The sequence below is a fragment of the Sinocyclocheilus grahami genome, unplaced genomic scaffold, assembly GCF_001515645.1.
Source record: "Sinocyclocheilus grahami isolate Dianchi unplaced genomic scaffold, SAMN03320097.WGS_v1.1 scaffold1327.1, whole genome shotgun sequence".
Classification (NCBI taxonomy): Eukaryota; Metazoa; Chordata; class Actinopteri; order Cypriniformes; family Cyprinidae; genus Sinocyclocheilus; species Sinocyclocheilus grahami.
This window is the reverse complement of record NW_015506506.1, coordinates 175,185-194,674: the sequence shown is the minus strand read 5'-3', so window position 1 is coordinate 194,674 and position 19,490 is coordinate 175,185. Positions and strand designations below refer to the sequence as shown.

The 19,490-nt window shown below is 38.3% G+C and overlaps 1 protein-coding gene across 1 annotated transcript in view; it reads right to left on the bottom strand.

Annotated features, from left to right (window-relative positions):
- LOC107569257 (protocadherin-11 X-linked-like) overlaps positions 1 to 19,490 on the bottom strand; it is a 201,048-nt gene that overhangs the window by 48,740 nt on the left and 132,818 nt on the right. Inside the window, exon 6 of the mRNA XM_016255294.1 lies at positions 17,981 to 18,182. Within this exon, the coding sequence (XP_016110780.1) occupies positions 17,981 to 18,182 (202 nt within the window). The remainder of the gene's footprint in view (positions 1 to 17,980; positions 18,183 to 19,490) is intronic.

The window sequence follows — 19,490 nt, the reverse complement described above, 5'->3', positions numbered from 1 at the left end:
GGCAAATGGGTTTACTTTTGTGTGCTGTACTCAAGAAAGGCGTACATTCAGACAATAATTATCCCATACTCCTGCCCTATTACACCCCTACATTGACTTATCCATGGGAGCAATACTCAACAAATGGGTTTCTCTCTCTGTAACTGCTGGTTTCAATGAATTATTGGCATTGTTGCTTATGGTGATTGTTGCTTAATTATACTTTGTCTTGATTTTTTAATAATTTTTCAGTATTTCTTCAGATTTTTACTCACACTAGTGACTTTTTGGACATAAATATATTTTATCTTTTACATTCTTTCACTATTTACTGAGTTGGTAAGACTAAAATGTTTTTTTTTTAAAGAAGACTTATGTTTTGATAAAAAAATATAGCAAAAACAATAATATTGTGATATATTATTACAATTGAAAAATAACTGTCTGTTTTAATACAAAGTTCTGTCATGAAACTATCAATGGCGTAGTAATAATCACATCATTACTCACATGGCACTGATTGGTTTCTTTTCACATCCAGCAGCCAATAAGCTTGCTGCTCAACTTTCAAACACTTGGCTAGTGCTTGGTGTAGCTGTTGCAACACTCTTCAGAAACCCTCCACCTTCCCCAGCTCCACCTATAGATCTGCTATAGGGTTATTTCATATATGTAATATGTGCAGCAGGTGCAGCAGCAGTATTTCTTACATGCTCACAGCAGCATATCTGTAGATGTATTGGCAGTAGCAAGTCTCGGTACTTGCATTGCCACAGCAACAGTGTAGCAGATCTATTCTGTCGAGACCAAACACATTAACATTGCCATGTATATTAACATGCTAAACTCTCTGAGAGCAGTCATGACATAAATAAAGTTTAAAAGTAAATGTGGTCAAAGCTGAATTTTCAGCATCATTACTCCAGTCTTTAATGTCACATGATCCTTCAGAAATAATTCTAACATGCTGATATAGTGCTCAATAATTTTGTTTTATTATTATCAATGTTGAATCAATGTTCAGGACTTTTTTGAATATACAGGTCAAAATATATTTTTTTATTTTAAACTGAATTTTTGTTGTACCATTATAAATGTATTTATGGTCACTTTTGATACATTTAATACATCCTTGACGGGAGAAAAAAGAAAAAAAAAATACTTTTTGATGTTTTATAATTAAACAAGCATAAGAAACAGTTTTTGAAATATTCATTAAATGACTACTCATCTGCCACAACAATGAATACATGAATAATCTTCATTTCAGGCTTTTCCTCAGCAAATCCTGCTACATGCAATTAACTGTGATTAATATGATTAATTAAACCATGTATTATAATAAAGTAATGCATTTGATTAAAATTGTCAATTGATTGACAGCCTTACTATTTGCATACCAATGCAAGTCAGTTCAATCACTTTCTGAGGTGTCTGCATTTACAATTCTAAACTGCCTTTATAGGGCCTTTTTGCTTTCACAATGAAAAGAGATATGAAAACCCATGTCTCCTCTGTGCCAGTCAAACCCATCCTCTTGAATGTCCTGAAAGGACACAGCTTAGATAATCAAGGAATATATAAAGGAATCTCTCCTGCCACAAGCCAACCATTGGTCGTTTTATGTATTTATCTAAAGCCTTCAGAGGGACTTAGCATTATATCTTAAATGCTTTCAAGAGATAAACAAATGAATGAGGAAGAGGTATGTTTTACCAAACTATTTAATACGTGTTTATGAATTTTATTTTAATGTCCAAAGCATATTCGGTTTAAAAATACTGTTTTCCAATGTCTTGTTACTTGTGTCTTCATTGCTCAACACTGTAAGTCATAACAGTGTAACAAGCCTATAAGACAACAATAGATTTGGGTGCGTAATTGTGCTACGGACAAAATCTCACGCTATTCCAAAGTATGTCCACACGATGGAAAATGAGCTTTGGGAAGTTCGAGCTCAGAGAACTGCATTTATTGGCAGACAGGTAATCGCTCTAATGGGCCGTTTCTAGGCAATTAATGGACCCACTTTATATTAAGTGGCCTTATCAACTATGTACTTACATTTAAATTAATAATTTGGTAAAATGCACTTATTGTGTACATACACGTTTTTACATTGTACTTATATTTTAAAAATACCTGCATGTAATTACATCTGTAATTAATTTCTGTAATTACATTTATAATTACACAGTTGACCCATCCCTTACACCTTAACCCTCTCTTAAACCTACCCATACCTACAAACCTGTCCCAACCTTACCCATATCCTACCTCAATAGCAGCAAAAGTGTTTTGCAATACAATATGAACACAATAAGAACATTGTACTTAATGTTTGATGTAAGTACATAGTAGTTAAGGCCACTTAATATAAAGTGGGGCCCAATTAATAATCACCTTTTGTGTTTTATTTTTATTGGAAAAAGAAAGCAAGGGAATCTGACCCAGAGCGATGCATGAATAATTTTGGCACGTAAATCATGTCCTTACATGAAATTAGGACATCGTTAAAGAAAAGGAGGGGTAGGAAGCGGTGCTTTACTGCAGCGAGAAGCCTAGAATTTCCATAAGCATAAGAAGAGGCGGTGATCGCACATCTAATGTATTTAAGCACAATCCACTTGAGATGGGCTAAATGCCACGCTTGATGCTATATCTTAACTTAATGCTTTGTCAATATTTATTCGCCGCCGTGATGATCGTGAGGTTCTGTAGCTGCGTGTGGTCTTCAGTCTCCTTTAAGGAACGGCTCTCCTGTGGCACATATGTCAATTTGTCTTGTGATTTATGATGTTGACTAACTGAGCTGGTATCACCTAACTCATTCAGAGAAAGGCCATACAGGATACTTGGCAGGCGTCCACTTTGTAATGGGAAAAGCAGTAGGCAAGCATAACCCTCATGAGGCAGCCAGGAAAGATGAGAAAATAAGTGGGTCAAGCACTAGGCGCAAGGGCACGAGGATGGAACAGGACCTGTGAAATCAATGCTGCTTTCTTCAAGAGTCGCTTTTGTGGGATATTGAACACTACAAAATGTGTAGAAGAGTGGCGGCTGACAGCGACGAGGTGATATCCTTTCATATTTTGCTTTGATTATTTTATCCTCTGGTGATGGCAGTCATTTAAATACATAACAGTCGACAAGGTTCATATTGTCTCTCCTGCCACGCTATTCTTCTCCAGCCCTGAAGCGTGCAGAGAAATCAGGGATTCTCGCTGTGTGTAGACTTTGGCGAAACTGGGTAGAGAGCTGCGAGCGATGAGTATCCTGTGATATTCCATGCACTTTTACACCACATTCCCGCTTTGTTTAATGACACCACAGAGAACGAACATTTGCGGCTTTAATGGAAAACATTTCCCTAGACGAAATCCAGTGCCAAAGCAGCTCTGTTGTGCATTCGGCACAGTTACCTGAGGTACCCACCGACCGGCGGATATTTCACCTCGCTGACAAGATGCTTCCAACCACATCAGAGACACAGCGTGCTTCTCCCTCGACTTGAAATCATTTATTTATTGCATTCTGACAATGGGCACGTTGCCACTGCTACTCTCAACCCTAAATGTACTCGTAGCAACACTTTAAGCATGTCACTGCTTACTACAGGTGTGTTTTCCCAAAGATAAGCCATTTTGCTTTAGGTTAACCGTGTTATCTGCCTTACATTGCTGTGTTAGGTTTATCTGGAGTTAGCACTTCCTTTATTGCCTTGAGGTCTCCCACAGGCAAAGGAGAGGATGTCTGGCTCATCAACTGTTTTCTCATTACGCTTCTTTTTAGTAACAATGCAACACAATAAAGGCTAAGGCAAATTGTAGGACGTTATCGCACTTAATGAACATCCTATGAATCAATGGAACGGAACAGAGGCGTTTTAAAGAAACGTTCAGAGCGAATTATATATATTTTTTCCAGACCAGTGTGCTTTCTAGACTGATTAGTTATGGCCACCACAACTGGGCAAAAAATTGCCCCTAATTGTCTGATCGCCAATCTTGTATGATCTTCTCAATTCTCAATATGTTTTTATGGCATTGCTATAATAAAGATGCACTTTTAAATGGAATAGAAGGTGAGCTATGTCAGAATGGCTAGGTAAAATGCATGGATAGTAGCAAGAAGTACATGACTGTAATTATGTATTCAGTTGAAGAAATCATAGCAATCATAGCTTTATTATTGTGTGTGAAATTAGACTAGAGGCACTGCTTTTGCTAGGCCATATGATATGCAGCACAGCCAGGGGTCTGTCATTAACGTAAAGATATGAGATGAAAGCATACAACAAACAAAGTAAATGGAAAAGCGAATGAAAAGATCCAGAAATCTAATTTCTATATATGTACCGTTAACCAACTGAGAGCAATATAGAGTAATTGAAGGACATTTCGCAATTGCTGTTTCTGTAGAAGCAGGGGGGGGAAGTACTAGAAGGAGACTGTTTCCAAGCCCTCTTGCATGATTTTAGTAAATGGTTTAATTTGATATAAATCATCGTTTAGCTAGATGGGGGAATATCTCATTTACAATTTGTGTCCTCGTTTGTTAGTGGCACGGCACCTCAATTACCCGCCAAGCAGCTTTTTATTTATTCATGCGCACAAAGTCATGTATTCATGAGGATTAAGCAGAGACTCTCACAGAGACTGGCAGCCACAGACAGCATATTTAAACAGAATAAGAAAATCTGACACAGATTAAACCATAAGTAGATGGGGAAGAATGGGGGACCCGTGGCTTTGTGCATTCATAGGTCAGTGCTTGGTCAGTTTCCCAAACTGCCCCATTCCGAGAAATCATCCTCAGTATGAAAAGACTTATAGGGCACAAACTTCAAAGAACAGTTCATGCAAAAATGAAAATTCAGACATCATTTACTCTCCCTCTTGTCATTCTAGACCTCTTTCCTCTATCGATCCGAACAAACAAACAAATAAATAAACAAACAAACTAATACATATTTCAGTTTGCATCATGGTTTTATGTAATTTAATTTAGTCCCCCTTATTGAGAACCACTGTAATAAAGGACCATAAAACAATCATAAATGTAGTACTTATGACAATGCGCAATATATGATTTTTTTTTCTGAACCCTATGAAAACTTTGCATGAGAAATGGGTTGAAATATAAGCTGTTGTTTTTTGTTCAATTATAATGTTTAAGTGAGAAGACCATATGATTTCTTAATGAATCTTGGATTCAAGTTGGATCTTTTCAAATGAATCGTTTGATTCAGTTCACAAAACCAGTCTGAGTGACTCTCACTGATCACTGTTTAAATAATGTGTTAAAAGTTAACTGGAGGGGAAGATTATTGAACAATAGCTAACATCACATGACTTAAAATATAGCACACAATCAAATTGACACTTTTAAAAAAAATAGTTATTTTGCATCCTTTTTAAAGCTTGAAAGCTCTAGTCCCCATTCACTGTCACTGCACGTAAAATAATGACCATTACATGACATGGTGAGTAAATGATGACAGAATGGATGAACTACCCCTTTAAGACAGAGGATATTATGTGTGAGAATGAAAAACAATAAATATGTATATTGGAACAGGAATGCATCACTGTTATTCCAGTCTAATGAATTCCCACTATATCGTACACGGACAGAAGAGGGGGAGGTGATGTAGTGACATTGTGTAGGAGAATATAGAGAGTGAATTGGTGTAGCTATTTGTGTGACTGATTTTTATAATAAACCACATGACCGCATTAAAACATACAGTGCTGCTTCAAAATGTGCCACAGGACAAACACTCATTCTGGTAACTTGAAAGCGAGGAACACCAGCATTATCCATTTGTCTTCCTGGCTCGCACTTCTCATCAGGAAATCCTGGGTATTCGCTTTCCAGCCTGTACTCACAGCCACATTAGACACATTTATCAGGATTCTCCAACACCATTATGACAGGCCTTATCAAATTATCTGCCGGCACAACTGGCTGTGAGTGAAGAATTAGAAACACTAACTTCACTGAGGAATGCAATTTGCTTGGATACAGCGTGTCGAATGCTCACGAGCGTGGCGCGGGGCCCAGTGGAGCGTTAACAGAATGGTCGCTGCATCCTGATTGGCTGTCTGTTGGGACAGATGTCCTCATGTTGCTCCGACTCGAGAGGTGGATGTCCCTGCAAGCCATGACAGATGCTCCGAAAGGTAAAACAGATGGAAGTGACTCAGGGAGCGTGCAGCTATGGGCAGTTAAGTTGAGGAATAATGGGAATAATCATTCTAAATAGCAAAAGGCTGTTCGTCACAAAGCGAGGAAGGGGTTTGTGTCCACCAGGCAGCCCTGCAGAAAGGGAGAGACGCGAAACTCCTGAGAATGTTTAAAAGCATCTCCCACCATTCAGGTGCAGGCGGCTATAATCAGACGCTCTGCTCCGCTACCCAGTATTTCTCAGACAGGGGAAGAACAGGTGTGCACCATCACACCGGGATCCAAATATGCAATCCAGTTCCCAAGCTCAAGAGTGTTTACCGGTGTTGTTAAGAAATGGAGTGTAAAATGCCTAATTAGATACACCTTGTACACCGTGTTTGTTAAGCATTATGAATTCAAAATACCTTTGGCATAATGAAATGCCTACTAGAGATCTTAATAGGACGATTAGTCACAGAACAGGCCGGTTTGAAAAACGTGTGCTTTGATTTAGCGCTAAGCAGAACCATAACGCGGCGTAATGTGTCTTGCTGAAAAATCAGCCCGGCTCGGTGGCGTCTGCGCCGCGGAAGACGTTGCATTACCGATATGAATCTCAGCTGGCTTGTGTTTTTTGCTCCTTCAGGTTCTCTCATTATTAACTTATGAAACCCTCTTCACGGCTGTGTTTAAAAATGAGACAGCAATATGGAGCGGGCACATTGCTCTGAAAATAAGGGCCTGGGCATTCACTGCATAAACACGGGGCCTGCTTTATGGGTTCTACCTGCAGGTTGCCATTGGAGACACGGTGTCTCTACAAAGACATGCATAATTAACTGAAACTGTAGAGTGTGGAGGTGTAAAAGAGATCTACGAGCTGAAGCGCATCAAGGCGTGTATTATCAGTAGAGCATCTCTTGTCATTAGAATGCAAATCTACAATCTCAAGGACAAACCCCTCATCAACTGGTGCAATAGGCCTCTTCTGTCCTCACGCCTGGCCCTCTCGTCATACCTTCGCTTGCAACTGTGCTTCCGTGCTTCGGTTTCCCGTGTGTGTGCGGCTTAGTACGCCGTGCCTCATTTGGAGTTGCATTTTTACACTGACAGCAGGTCTGATCATCAATTATTATAGCTCACTGGCTCTAAAATAGGCATATCCCCTGGTGTGACACTTGCATCTTTGACCACGGGCATGAGAGAGAGAGACCGGGAGAGAGTGAGAGAGTTAACCCAGAAGAGCAGTGCACCTGCACGCACAGTGACATCAGACATCAAAGTGGCAGAGGCGAACGACTATGCCGCAAGACAACATCTGCCTCCCGCTGTGACCGACTAGTTAAGCCAGCTACACAATCAAGGACACACACGGTGCCTCTGTTAAATCCACTGCAAACCTGCTTTGGAAATCGGAATAGACGTTTCACGATTTTAACAGAAAAGTAAAAACACAAAGTGGTGAAGTGGTTTACCAATAGACATTTTACTATATAAAATGGAAACACTATATTAGGTTTAACTTTAAAATGACATTTGAATTATAAATTACATTAAAATTATGTTCTTGGAAGTAAAAATTATGGTTTGCCATATAATTCATAGTGAAAATCTGTATTATTAAGTACAATTAAAAAAATATTTCTTTCCTTTTTTACACACACATTCACACACGCAGACTTATTATTATTATTATTATTAATATTATTAGAAATTATAGATATAGATAGATAGATGATAGATAAAATAAAACAATATGAAAAATAAAAAATGTGGTCTTAAATAATGTCATCCACTTAATGATGGTTGCTATCTGTACATTTTTTTTTTTTTTAATAAAATGTAGATTATTTTTCAAGTAGGCTGGTATATTAATATTACCATACATGTACCAATAATAATATAAATATAATGCCTAAAAGGTTGTGAGTGTATAATTATTATTATTTGCGATCTCCATTTCTTCGTCTTTTATTTGTTTTTTTGTTTACAGTAAAGTTTGAAATGATGGCTCAGATATAATGCTAGTGTTTTACCACAACAGCAAATGACTGCATAATTCCATACTGTAGATCTTGATTAAATCACAGTGTTTGGACCCATGGTAGCATGATGAAACTTAATCAGAGAACACCAACAAGGGCTATCTTCCTTTAACTAGAGAGCAGGAACATGGTAAATAAAGATTTATATACAGTATATGGAAAATTTTGCATGGCGTGACAGATGCTGAACAGCTGAAACCCCTGGGAGTTAGGACTGCCTGGAATGAGAGCAAATCAATGCAACCAAGCAGGTGCGCAGAAGAATCAGGGCACAGGGACACTCGTGGCTGGTCGGCTCAACAGCTGGAGGTGCACTTTGGTGGCTCGCCTCGACGCAGACGGCGCAAAGTGGCAGGCAACTGCTTGACCCTCCTGGTGCTCCACTGCCTGGAGGTCCCACAGATGCTTGGTAGCAGCAGCATGGCCTGCAAACTTGACCATGGCAAATGTGATGAATGCACCAGCTCTTCTGCTCGCAAGCTACGCCTCTGCCAGGCCTCCATGTTCAGTGTCAAGCCCTCAAAAGCTCCTGTCATATTTTGTTAGCCCAAACACTTCCTGCCAGGGCAAGTCTAATCCATCCTCCATGTGTCCCAAATGAAATACTTTTTCCTCCACTCAGCAAAGCTCCCTTGTTCCCACACTCCATCTGTCTGTGTTACTGGCCCCGAGCTCTTTCTGAAGTCATCCATTTGTTTGAGAATACCAATTTATCAAAGAATCAGAGCTCACATTGATCACCGGACCACAGGGTGCCACCAAGTCATCCGGTTCCTGCATGCACATGCACATGCACACGCGCCTAGATTACATCCTACTGACCCGTGTGAAGATAAAGGACTAGGAGCTAAAAAAGATTACTTATTCACAATCGTTCGGCCTCATATTAGCCGTGTTTCACTCCCCTTGTTGATAAATTGGAAATAGAGCGAGCTACATCTTGCTTTGATATAACAATAGGTAAGAATTTCTCTCAATCTATCAATCTTAAATAGCCCAGATGCCTCACCCTGTAGGTAGACTAAATGCCCCAGTTTACAGAAGAATTTGCAGATGTTTGGTTTCATGAATATGCAATATGAGATTTGCACTAATACTTAACCTAAAATGGCTTCAGCGGTTTATTAACCTGACACCAAAAAATTACACGTGTCAATAAAGTTACTGTCACCATAAAATACAACCCCTAAGATGCTGAGTCTGTTTAGCTTTAAAATAATATATTGACGCTCGTTTATTTTGGCCAACAATCCTATCTGAGGCCCATCTTTATCCTTGGCACTGTCTGCATAAGAAAAATGAGAAAGAGGTGTGGACATGCATTTTAATCAATTCGCCGTGGCATATTTTAGAGACCCACTTCTTTGTGTAGACACAACAGCCCTAACATTAGACCCCGGTAAGAAATCAGGCATAATTTGCGTTGAAATGTCATATATAGATAATATAAAATACTCTTAATTTGAGCTGTTTAAGCAAATGTCCTCAAAGGAAAAATAAGAAAGACTGCACGGTCTATTAATGTTGCTAGACAAATAAATTAAATGAATACAAATTAAGGTTAAGTGGAATAAAAAAATATATAATATGCTTAAATTTCATTGCGTAGCATAATCTAACCACACATGCAACCAGTTTCTGAAACTCACATTTAGTCTCCATGTGACAGTTTTGTTCAAAACCCGAGGTTTTTAGGATTTACTGTTGCGTAAGAGAAAAAAAAAATTGTCAAACTATTGGCAACAAATGGCATTTAATAAAACATCAACATATCAATTTTTCAGTTGCTTTCTGTGTTTTCCTGTTGCATCTGAATGAGGCAGCAGGCTGTTCGTACCTATCCCTTGCACCATGTCAAATCAAGCAGGCTAGATTCTGTAGATGTCAAGGAGGCGAGTGTTTCTGAAGGATGATAGACTTCTAACAAAATGCGTTTGATTGATGGAACTGGAGTCTGCAGTCTGGTTCTGTTCACAAAGTGAATCAAGAGCATGAAAAATTGATGTGTATCCAAGACATACATCCTGGCATGTTAATGCTTTGATAATGAGCTGCTCTACGTATTTCTCTGGCAACCATACATGAAAGTGCCCCTGAAATCATGCCATGTGGGAGAAACGTAATCAAAATGACATTTAGATGATGAAGCCTCAAAGTGTCATGAACAGAAGTGTCTTTGCAGCCTGTCCAGATTCTGGACATGACTGGTCACGGATGAATAAACACTGGGTCCGATAACCTCCTCGGTCCCAAGATAGGAGACTTTTGGTTATAGTTTGGTTATGAAAAATATAAATAGCTTAATATGCTATAATTCTTTTATTTATTTTATTATTATTTATGATGTGAATTTAAAATTGTATGAAAAATATAAACACGTATTTTATATAATAATAATAATAATAATAATAATAATAATAATAATAATAATAATAATAATAACAAAAGTGGGAGAATTCTGATTGGGAAGATGTAAAACAAAATGTAGTGTGATTAAGCTACACATTCATTACCGATAACTGAAGAAAATAATAGGCAGCCTGAATTGATTTAATGAAAATGCATTTTACACAGCGTCCCATCGCTTTGTGCCATGTTTATAACATTGTTTTACATGCTCCGCTTGAGATTATCTGAAAAGGCCAACCTAGCATCTGTTAAACCACTAACAGCAATAACAGCTATGCTCTGCCAAAGTGAAAGAGAGAGAGCATTTAATATCTTAGGCTAAACCAAGACCATGCATGTTTCAGTTCTAAACACTGCAGTAAAAAACAATAACAAAAATCACCCATCAATGCACTTAGGGAAAGTATACATTAAAGCTCTCATGCTGAAAGTGTATCGGCATTGTTAAAACTCTAATCTTATTATATTTAGGATGAATAAAATGGATTGGTTTATTTGAAAATATTTTTTAGACACCAGATTAAATCTTAGAAAGTCAAGACATAAGCTGGTCACATGAGGCCATATGCTACACATCAGGAAATCTCTCTCAATGACTAATACTTTACTAATGACACTGCAGCATCATGCTTTTAGCTGGCAAAATGCTGGAGACTCCCTGAGACTAAATCGGTTAGACTGCACTGTAGATACATGCGAAAATCATATTCAAAAGCAAAATGGACTTCATGAAGGCACTGTATAAGCTATATACATGGCTTCATTTATCTGCATATATGAGTCAAGATGAATGTTTCCGTAAATTCACTTAAAAGCAAATTCCATGATTGTGGCATTCATGAAAAATATTTTGTAACATTTCTGAAAGCATATGCTTATAAAATATGTTTACAAACAATGGGGGAAAAATGCAGCTATATCAGCAATGCATTATTTTACACTACCATTCAAAAGTTTGAGGTAAAATTAATTATTACTTTATTCAAGAAGGAAGAATTAAATTGTTTAAAAGTGACAGTAAAGACATTTATCTTACAATGTTTCTACTTCAAAATATGTTCTTTTAAAATTGATATTCATCAAACATTCCCGAAAAACAAACATATCACAGTTTCCACAAAAAATAAGCAGCACTACTCTTTTCAACATTGGTAATAATAATAGTAATACATGTTTCTTAAGCAGCAAATCAGCATATTAGAATGATTTCTGGAGGATCATGTAACACTAAAGACTGGAGCAATGATGCAAAAAAATTCAACTTTGCATCACAGAAATAAATTACATTTGAAAATATATTCAAATCGAAAACTGTTATTTTAAATTGTAATAATATTTCACAATATTTCAATGTTTCAATATTTAATTTTACTTCACGAGGGCAGTCATGGTGAGACCACATGACCAGATAGAACTTGGTAGCCTACACTACTAGACATTTAAACTTTTGGAATAAATGAATCATGGCTAACCATGAATAGTGCTTTTCTACAACGGCAATATCAGATAGAGCAATGCAAACAGAACAACCACCAAGAGCAGCTTGTTTGCAAGCTTCTTCATTAGCTGCTCTTTTCCATTAGTCACCTGGTGGCCACACAAAACATAATGCAATTGCTACCAGATTTCCACCAGTCCAACGTCTGCGAGGGTTATTAAGGATGTAAATCAGCACACACTGCAATGCTGCATGAGTATAGATCTATAAATAACCCTTATGTAATTAATCTGACTTATTTGGAAGGAAACAATGTGACTCATGCAATCACGAAGCACACCATTACAGCAAATTAGCTTTGTAGTGCATAACACTCACCTCCTTACAAAGACTAGACTCAACACTTTCAAGGCAAAGCTTAATATAATTGTATTTTAGAAATAAGGGCAAAACTGGCATGAGAATACTAAAAATGTGTACATTCGTCCTGCCGCTGGTTTAATTTGACTCGGTCATAATGCGGCAACTGGAAATAGGTTCCAAAACCCTGCAGCACAAAATCAGTTATTTGTTTAGCATGAGAGAAGTCAACTTTGCAAATATGGTTTGGTTCAAGTGACCATCCCAATATGATTACTGGTGTCCCGTGGAAGGTCTTTAACAAGCATGCAAGCAAAAAAAAGCTATTTCATCCCAGTCGTTTCATTTCTCGTCTGTTTTTATTCCTTTTAGACTCAAGCATTCATGCATGCTGGGCTGGGGATGAGATGGCTTACTATGATGGTTGACCACACGTTAAAACCAGAAAAAAATAATTTAAGATTAAGTTTGTTTGTAAAAGACACGTAACCACCTGGATTCCACGGCGGCGCTGATCCCAAACATACACTTTAATGCATAATACTGTTTAATGTTAAGTACAAAGGTTTGGCCGCCTGAAGGGACAGCAGAGATTTAAAAAATGTTAATTGCATGAGAAGTTCCCTTTTCTCTCTGCCAGCTGTTTGGGAGGAGGGAAGCACAGGGTGGTGGCAGAGAGACAACAACGTCCATGCTAATTCGGCAAACAGCAGAATGGAGTCTTTAGCCAATCGGCCAGAGGCCATGGCAAATTTGAGCCGCTCAGAGCACAGTGTGACAAAAATGAGCAAACTCTACTAGTGACCGTCTGATAAAGAAAGCCCGAGGAGGCGAAGCAAAAGGGAGCCATAAAATGAACGGCCTCCTGCCTCATAAATAACAGTAACATAAATGTCACATGAACTTTATTTCGAAAGCGGGCGGTCTAATAAAGATGCTGTTTTAAAAAACGAGCAGAGAAATACATTGTCGTAAGAAGGCCGTATCCTCTGCTTTTCCACCTGCTATTACTCAAGCCGTGATGACACGCGAGTCCTTGCCATGCCACCTTTCAGTGCGTAAACCTGCTTCACGTTACCTTTTCCCTGGGTCTGCCACCGGTACTCTCTGTTCTTTCTCTCAATCCCCCTTCGTCTTGCTCTCTCACTCTCTCTCTTGTTCTCACTCTTTTCAAATTGAGACGACAAGATAAGCGATTGCCACAGCTACAGCTGCCTGCTGCTCATTGATAAAACCATATCTAATCCGTCTTGGGCTCCCTACGCCTCCGATGCACTCCTCTCACAGTCTCAGAGTCTGTCAACAGAGAGGGGATCTATCTCTCTTTTTGAACTCTCAACAACGGCTACAGCTTTTATCAGTGAACTTTTGGGCTAGGAAATGGGGAGCGAATGAGATGGTTGACTTCTGTCCTCGTCGAGCACACCTTGGGGGTCCCATCACCCTCGAGGAAATGACGTCAGCCTTTTCTCTTCTGCTTTATGCCATCTCGAACCACTCTTCTGCTGATTATAAATAAATGACATGATTTCTATCCATCTGGCTTTTGCACAACAGCAAATAATCTTGGGATAAAAGTGCATGATGTATTTTTCATTTTAAGCAGCGTTGGATTGCTCATGTTTATTCATGAGGCTGTCAGTTTGGTTCAGAGTCTGTCAACAGAGAGGGGATCTATCTCTCTTTTTGAACTCTCAACAACGGCTACAGCTTTTATCAGTGAACTTTTGGGCTAGGAAATGGGGAGCGTATGAGATGGTTGACTTCTGTCCTCGTCGAGCACACCTTGGGGGTCCCATCACCCTCGAGGAAATGACGTCAGCCTTTTCTCTTCTGCTTTATGCCATCTCGAACCACTCTTCTGCTGATTATAAATAAATGACATGATTTCTATCCATCTGGCTTTTGCACAACAGCAAATAATCTTGGGATAAAAGTGCATGATGTATTTTTCATTTTAAGCAGCGTTGGATTGCTCATGTTTATTCATGAGGCTGTCAGTTTGGAAGCTTTCAGGTTTTTTCAGCTTGTGCTTTGACAATAGAATAAATGATAGATTTTGTGTACAAAGAATGGTTTGCTTGAAGGATGAAGTTGAAGTGAAAAGAAACAGTGCGATAAGAAGATTGACTTCAGAATTCCCTCTCGTATTTCTCGAATATCATTTGCTCTCTGAATTACCTGAGAACAGTTTAGCCTCCAGACAGAGTGGGGGGGATTGCCAAAAAAAAGGTGTCCACTTTGCCAATTAACCCAGTTCCCAAATGACACAAACGTTGTGCTCCCATTTACAAGGCTGATTTTATGAAGCCTGAGATGCATCCATGGCAGAATATTAATGAGCCACAGAGCAATCACTTAGCATATGCAAATCACTACTAGTTTTATAGTTTGTTTCTTTCTACAGGATGATGCACAGAAGCAGCCCATTATCCAGCCTGTTGTTATCTCTCAGTGTATGAAAAATAGTACACAAAAAAATATATGGGATTATTAGTTTGTGGACTGTGGTATACAAGCCATCCAGTACATATCAGGAATATAATATACTAAACTGCACATAGCCCTAAACCTAAATATGTGTCAGGGTTCTGTCACTTCGGTCTAGTGTAATTCATGGTTTTGTGACAGAGCCCTGACACTCGCGTCATGTCATTGTTTTCATGTGCGCGTGCGGCTTCGAGTGTGCTCGAGCCGTGCGCTCTCGTCTGCGTGTACTGTTTCATGTTGGAGCGTGGTGTTCAGATCCCGGCACTCATGTCTTGAGTTTCGGTTTCGTGTCGGGGTCCGGACACTCGCGCTCCATGTTCTGTCTGTTGTGGGAGCGTGCGGTCTCGAGTTCGCTCGGCCGTGCGCTCTTCTGTCCACGTGTGTTGTGTTTTGTTAAGCACGCGGTTTGTGTTCAGCCGCGTGCTTTTCTTGTTGTCTTGTGTGAACACGTGGCTTATGAGTTTTCTCATTAGCTGCGTGTTCGTGTCTCTTGTTCTAGCACATGGCTTGTGATTTGTTTTGCTGGCCATGTGCTTGTGTTTTGTTTTGTGTGAGCACATGGCTTTTTGTCTTTGATTCGGTGTGCCATGTGCTCATGTCAATTGTCTTGACCCCTCCCATCTTGTTACCTGATTATTAGTTAATTTGCCCCACATGTGCTCCCTCGTTACCCTCCTCATTTGCTCTCCATTTATTCTCCTTGTGTTTGCAGTCCTGGGTCCGTTCGTTGTCGTTATTTCCCCCTGGATGTCATCGTCCATCCCTGGATGTGTCCAGATCCTTGCCTTGCCTTGCCTTGCCTTGCCAGCCTGTTTTTCCCCCTCGGGGTAGTTTTTGTTGCGGTTTTGTTTATTTTTATTGTCATTAAAAGCCATTTTCTGCAATACTGAGTCCTCGCTCCATCCCTCTATCTGGAACCCTGACAATATGACTGTAACACCTTCAAACATCACAAAATTATATATATATATATATATACTGCTAAAAGTAGCAGTGTGGTGTGACAAAATACTATTTTTGTCACATTTATTGTGCACACAGTTTGGTAATAATCAAACATGTTTTACTAGAATATCTCTCTCTTAAAGGGAGAGTTTACCCACAAATGAAAAATCTGCTAATTATCATTCAGTAACAAAAGTCTTGAGGTTTGGAATGACATGAGGGTGAGTAAATGATGACAGAATTGTAATTTTTGAGAAAACTAACCCTTGAAATCACACATTCTTCTGATTCACCTGGTTCATCTTCAACATTTCAGTGTCTGGTTCAATAGTTCAGTGATTTAGTTGAATCATCACTCAGTGTTGTTCCAGAAACTCAAACTGAACAAGGCATTTCACATCTTCCTTTTTGCAGTGAAATAAAGATTTAGTTAAATAGGGCTGTTTATTCAATTTTTTTTAATTAACGTGCATACATTACATTGTTGTTTAGTTTTATTAGCTTAGTGTTTAATGTAAATTAATTCTTAATTATTTTAATTCTGTCGCCCCAATATACTTATTGTTCTAGATAAATGCTGCTCATTTAAAAATAGTTATATAATCAGAAAATTTAAAAAAGAATGTCTCATATATAAAGTATACACACACACACATACAGTATATACATTTAAATGCATATACACTTAAGGATACGGCTCAGTTTGAGAGAACACGCTGCATTATCAGAGACAGCAGGCCGGTTCAACAACAGCTAATCTAAGAGCAAAGACTGGCCACCATGTGTATGTAAATAGCTTGGCAGGAATAGAGCTGAAGAAATGCATTCATTCTTACACAACACTGTGAGTGTCATAGCTCTGCTGCACTGTAGAACTGAAAGACATTTGTGCTTCAGTCAGAGACGCTATTGTCTCATTTATGGACCAGATAGAGAGGATATCTGCAGGTGTACACAAGCCAATTTATTTTACTCTTGTGCTTTTTTTTCTCTCAAAATTGTTTTGCCATAAACAACATGAATAATGTTATGGTAATTCAGCCATATTATTGATCTGTAAGCCAGAAAGAGATGAAGAGATCTGTGCTGATCACAGGATCTGCCAGCCACACCGGACCGTCCTACGGTGTTTGAGATAGAAGGGCTTTACCTCCCTGGGTCACGGCGAGAATCAAACACAATGACTGCTTTGATAAAGAAGATCTACTAAGCTTACATTCACAAAGACCAGTCGGTCAGACTAATGGCTGTGCAATATAGAGTAGCCCAGCAGTAAATACTAACCAGCTCTTTTGCACCTCATTAAACAATAACAACTTGAGCAAATAAACACCCTTCCTAAACAAGCATTATTTGCTCCGCAAAGCACTATTGCAGAGGGCAGCATAATGTTCACTTAGCAGCAATGTGCCCTATAAACTGTGTGCATTTCTGATGCTGCACCAGTGCAGACTGAAAATCAAATATTTCTAGGGGGAAAAAAATGATTTCTTGAATCAGATCTAAATGAATGGAAAGCGTTTGAACAGGAGTACGTCCATTGATTTGAAGCATGAAACTCAAAACTTGTGTGGAAATACACAGTGCTGATTCATTCGCAAGATAAGAACATTATGGAGAGTTCAGGTTCATAGTAGCTATGCATTGTTATTTTTTATGTTTACTGACAAAACAATAATCTTCAAAATTAGTTACAGTTATTCTATAAGTTATCTTATTTTCATTTTCTTTTGTTGTTTTCCAAAAACAAAATAGAAGAAATGGATGGATATTAATACAGTTGTTTAATCAGGTGCTGTTTATCTCTATCCATCCATCCATCCATCTACACGCACACTAGTTCAAAAGTCCGGAGTCAGGACGTTTTTTTTTTTACACATTAAAATGTATAATGTAACAAAATATTTTCAAATAAACATTGTTCTTTTGTGCTATTCATCAAACAAAAAAATATATCATGTTTTTTACAAAAATGACAAATATGAACTAAGTGATTTCAATTAAAAACCTGTGTATATGTTAAATAACAACATTGCTTAGCAGTTTATCAGCCTAGCATAGAGGCCGTCACAGTTGTGTCCTCTGCCTTTTGCCCGCTCAGCTGCTGAAAATGTGCTGGTAAAGGACACCGGTCAGTACTTACTGGACTCGGGGTCAGAGTTGCCGTCACCCTCAGTGCGGCTGTTCGGTGAGGTCTGTTCATAGTACTCTTCCTGAGGGAAGCCCAAGGGCAGAGGCTGGGTGGTGCTGGTACCGCTACTGGGCTCCTGCTCTCCAAGCCCGCTGTCACTGCAGCTCTCCTGAGAGCCATCCGGGAGGTGAAAGGTCACACGGCGTTGTGTCTGCTAAAATACACACACACACACACACACAAACACACAACAGTCAAGCTGAGAAGGCAGTGGCTTCAGGCTTTCAGGAAGGAACAGGAGACTTCATTTTAGAATATTTGTTCCTGCGTATCAAGAGCTCTGGACCTGCAACTGTATGTGTTTTAAAATTAAAAACATTTAAAATGTATTATTTGAAACACTATAAAAAGTGAAAACATAAGTGTGTGATATTTCAATCCCTAGTATCACCAATAGAGTCATAATGCAAATAAAAATAAAACTAGAACAGGAAAAAATATTTCACTATGTACTTCTAGGAACTTTTTCTATTTGACCTGAATCTTAGAAACGACTTATGTTCGTATAACTTATAAAGTCAGGTTGGCTCATATTAAATCATAGTCATATTAAAATATTCCATATAACTTGATTCCCTTAAACATATTAAATAAATATTATTAAGGGATTCAAAATCGTTCAATAAAAAAAAATAAAAAAAATCATGTGGAAGAAATAAAATAAAATAAAAATGGGGAGGAACAGGCAGTTTTCAAAACAAGTAAGCAAATAAACAAACAAAGAAACAAATAAATAAATAAACTTAAGACATATAATGTTTGTACTTGAATAAAACTAGTTGATTGAGCACATGAAGCACATAAAAAAAAATTATTAATAATGATAAAAAAAAGGTTTTTAGAGTGTATCTGGTGCCAAAGTTGTTATATTGGTAAATATCATATATATATTGTAACACCCCTGTGGACTGTTTGTTGTGGTTTCTTCCCCTGTTGTTGGTTTAGCCCGTCTAATTATTAGTTAATCACCTCATTGTGCTCACCTGTCGGTCCCTCGTTAACTGCCCTATATCAGTTCCTGTCTCTTGTATTCCAGTGTTGTCGGTTATTGTGAATGTTACCCCGAGTGTGTGTCTGTCTCTGCCTTGTTGTTGCTACATTAAATATCCTCGTCATCCTGCCTGCCTCCACACACCTGGACTGTGACACATATATATATATTTTGGAGGAATAAGCAAAATCACATAACTATAAAATACTGCATATTCAAAACTGTTAAAAAAAGGTCATGGAGAAGAACAATCGGTTTTCAAATTAAATAAAAAGATTTATTATTTTTAACATGAATAAAACCAGTTGATTGAGCACATGAAGCACTTTTTTCACTACCTGAAAAACACATTTTTAGAGTGTTGTGTAGCTGGTGCCAAATGTATTATATTGCCATGTATCATTCAAAAGGAATAAACAAAATCATATAAACATAAACTTCAGTTATGAGATGACTGTCAGCAAGAACGGC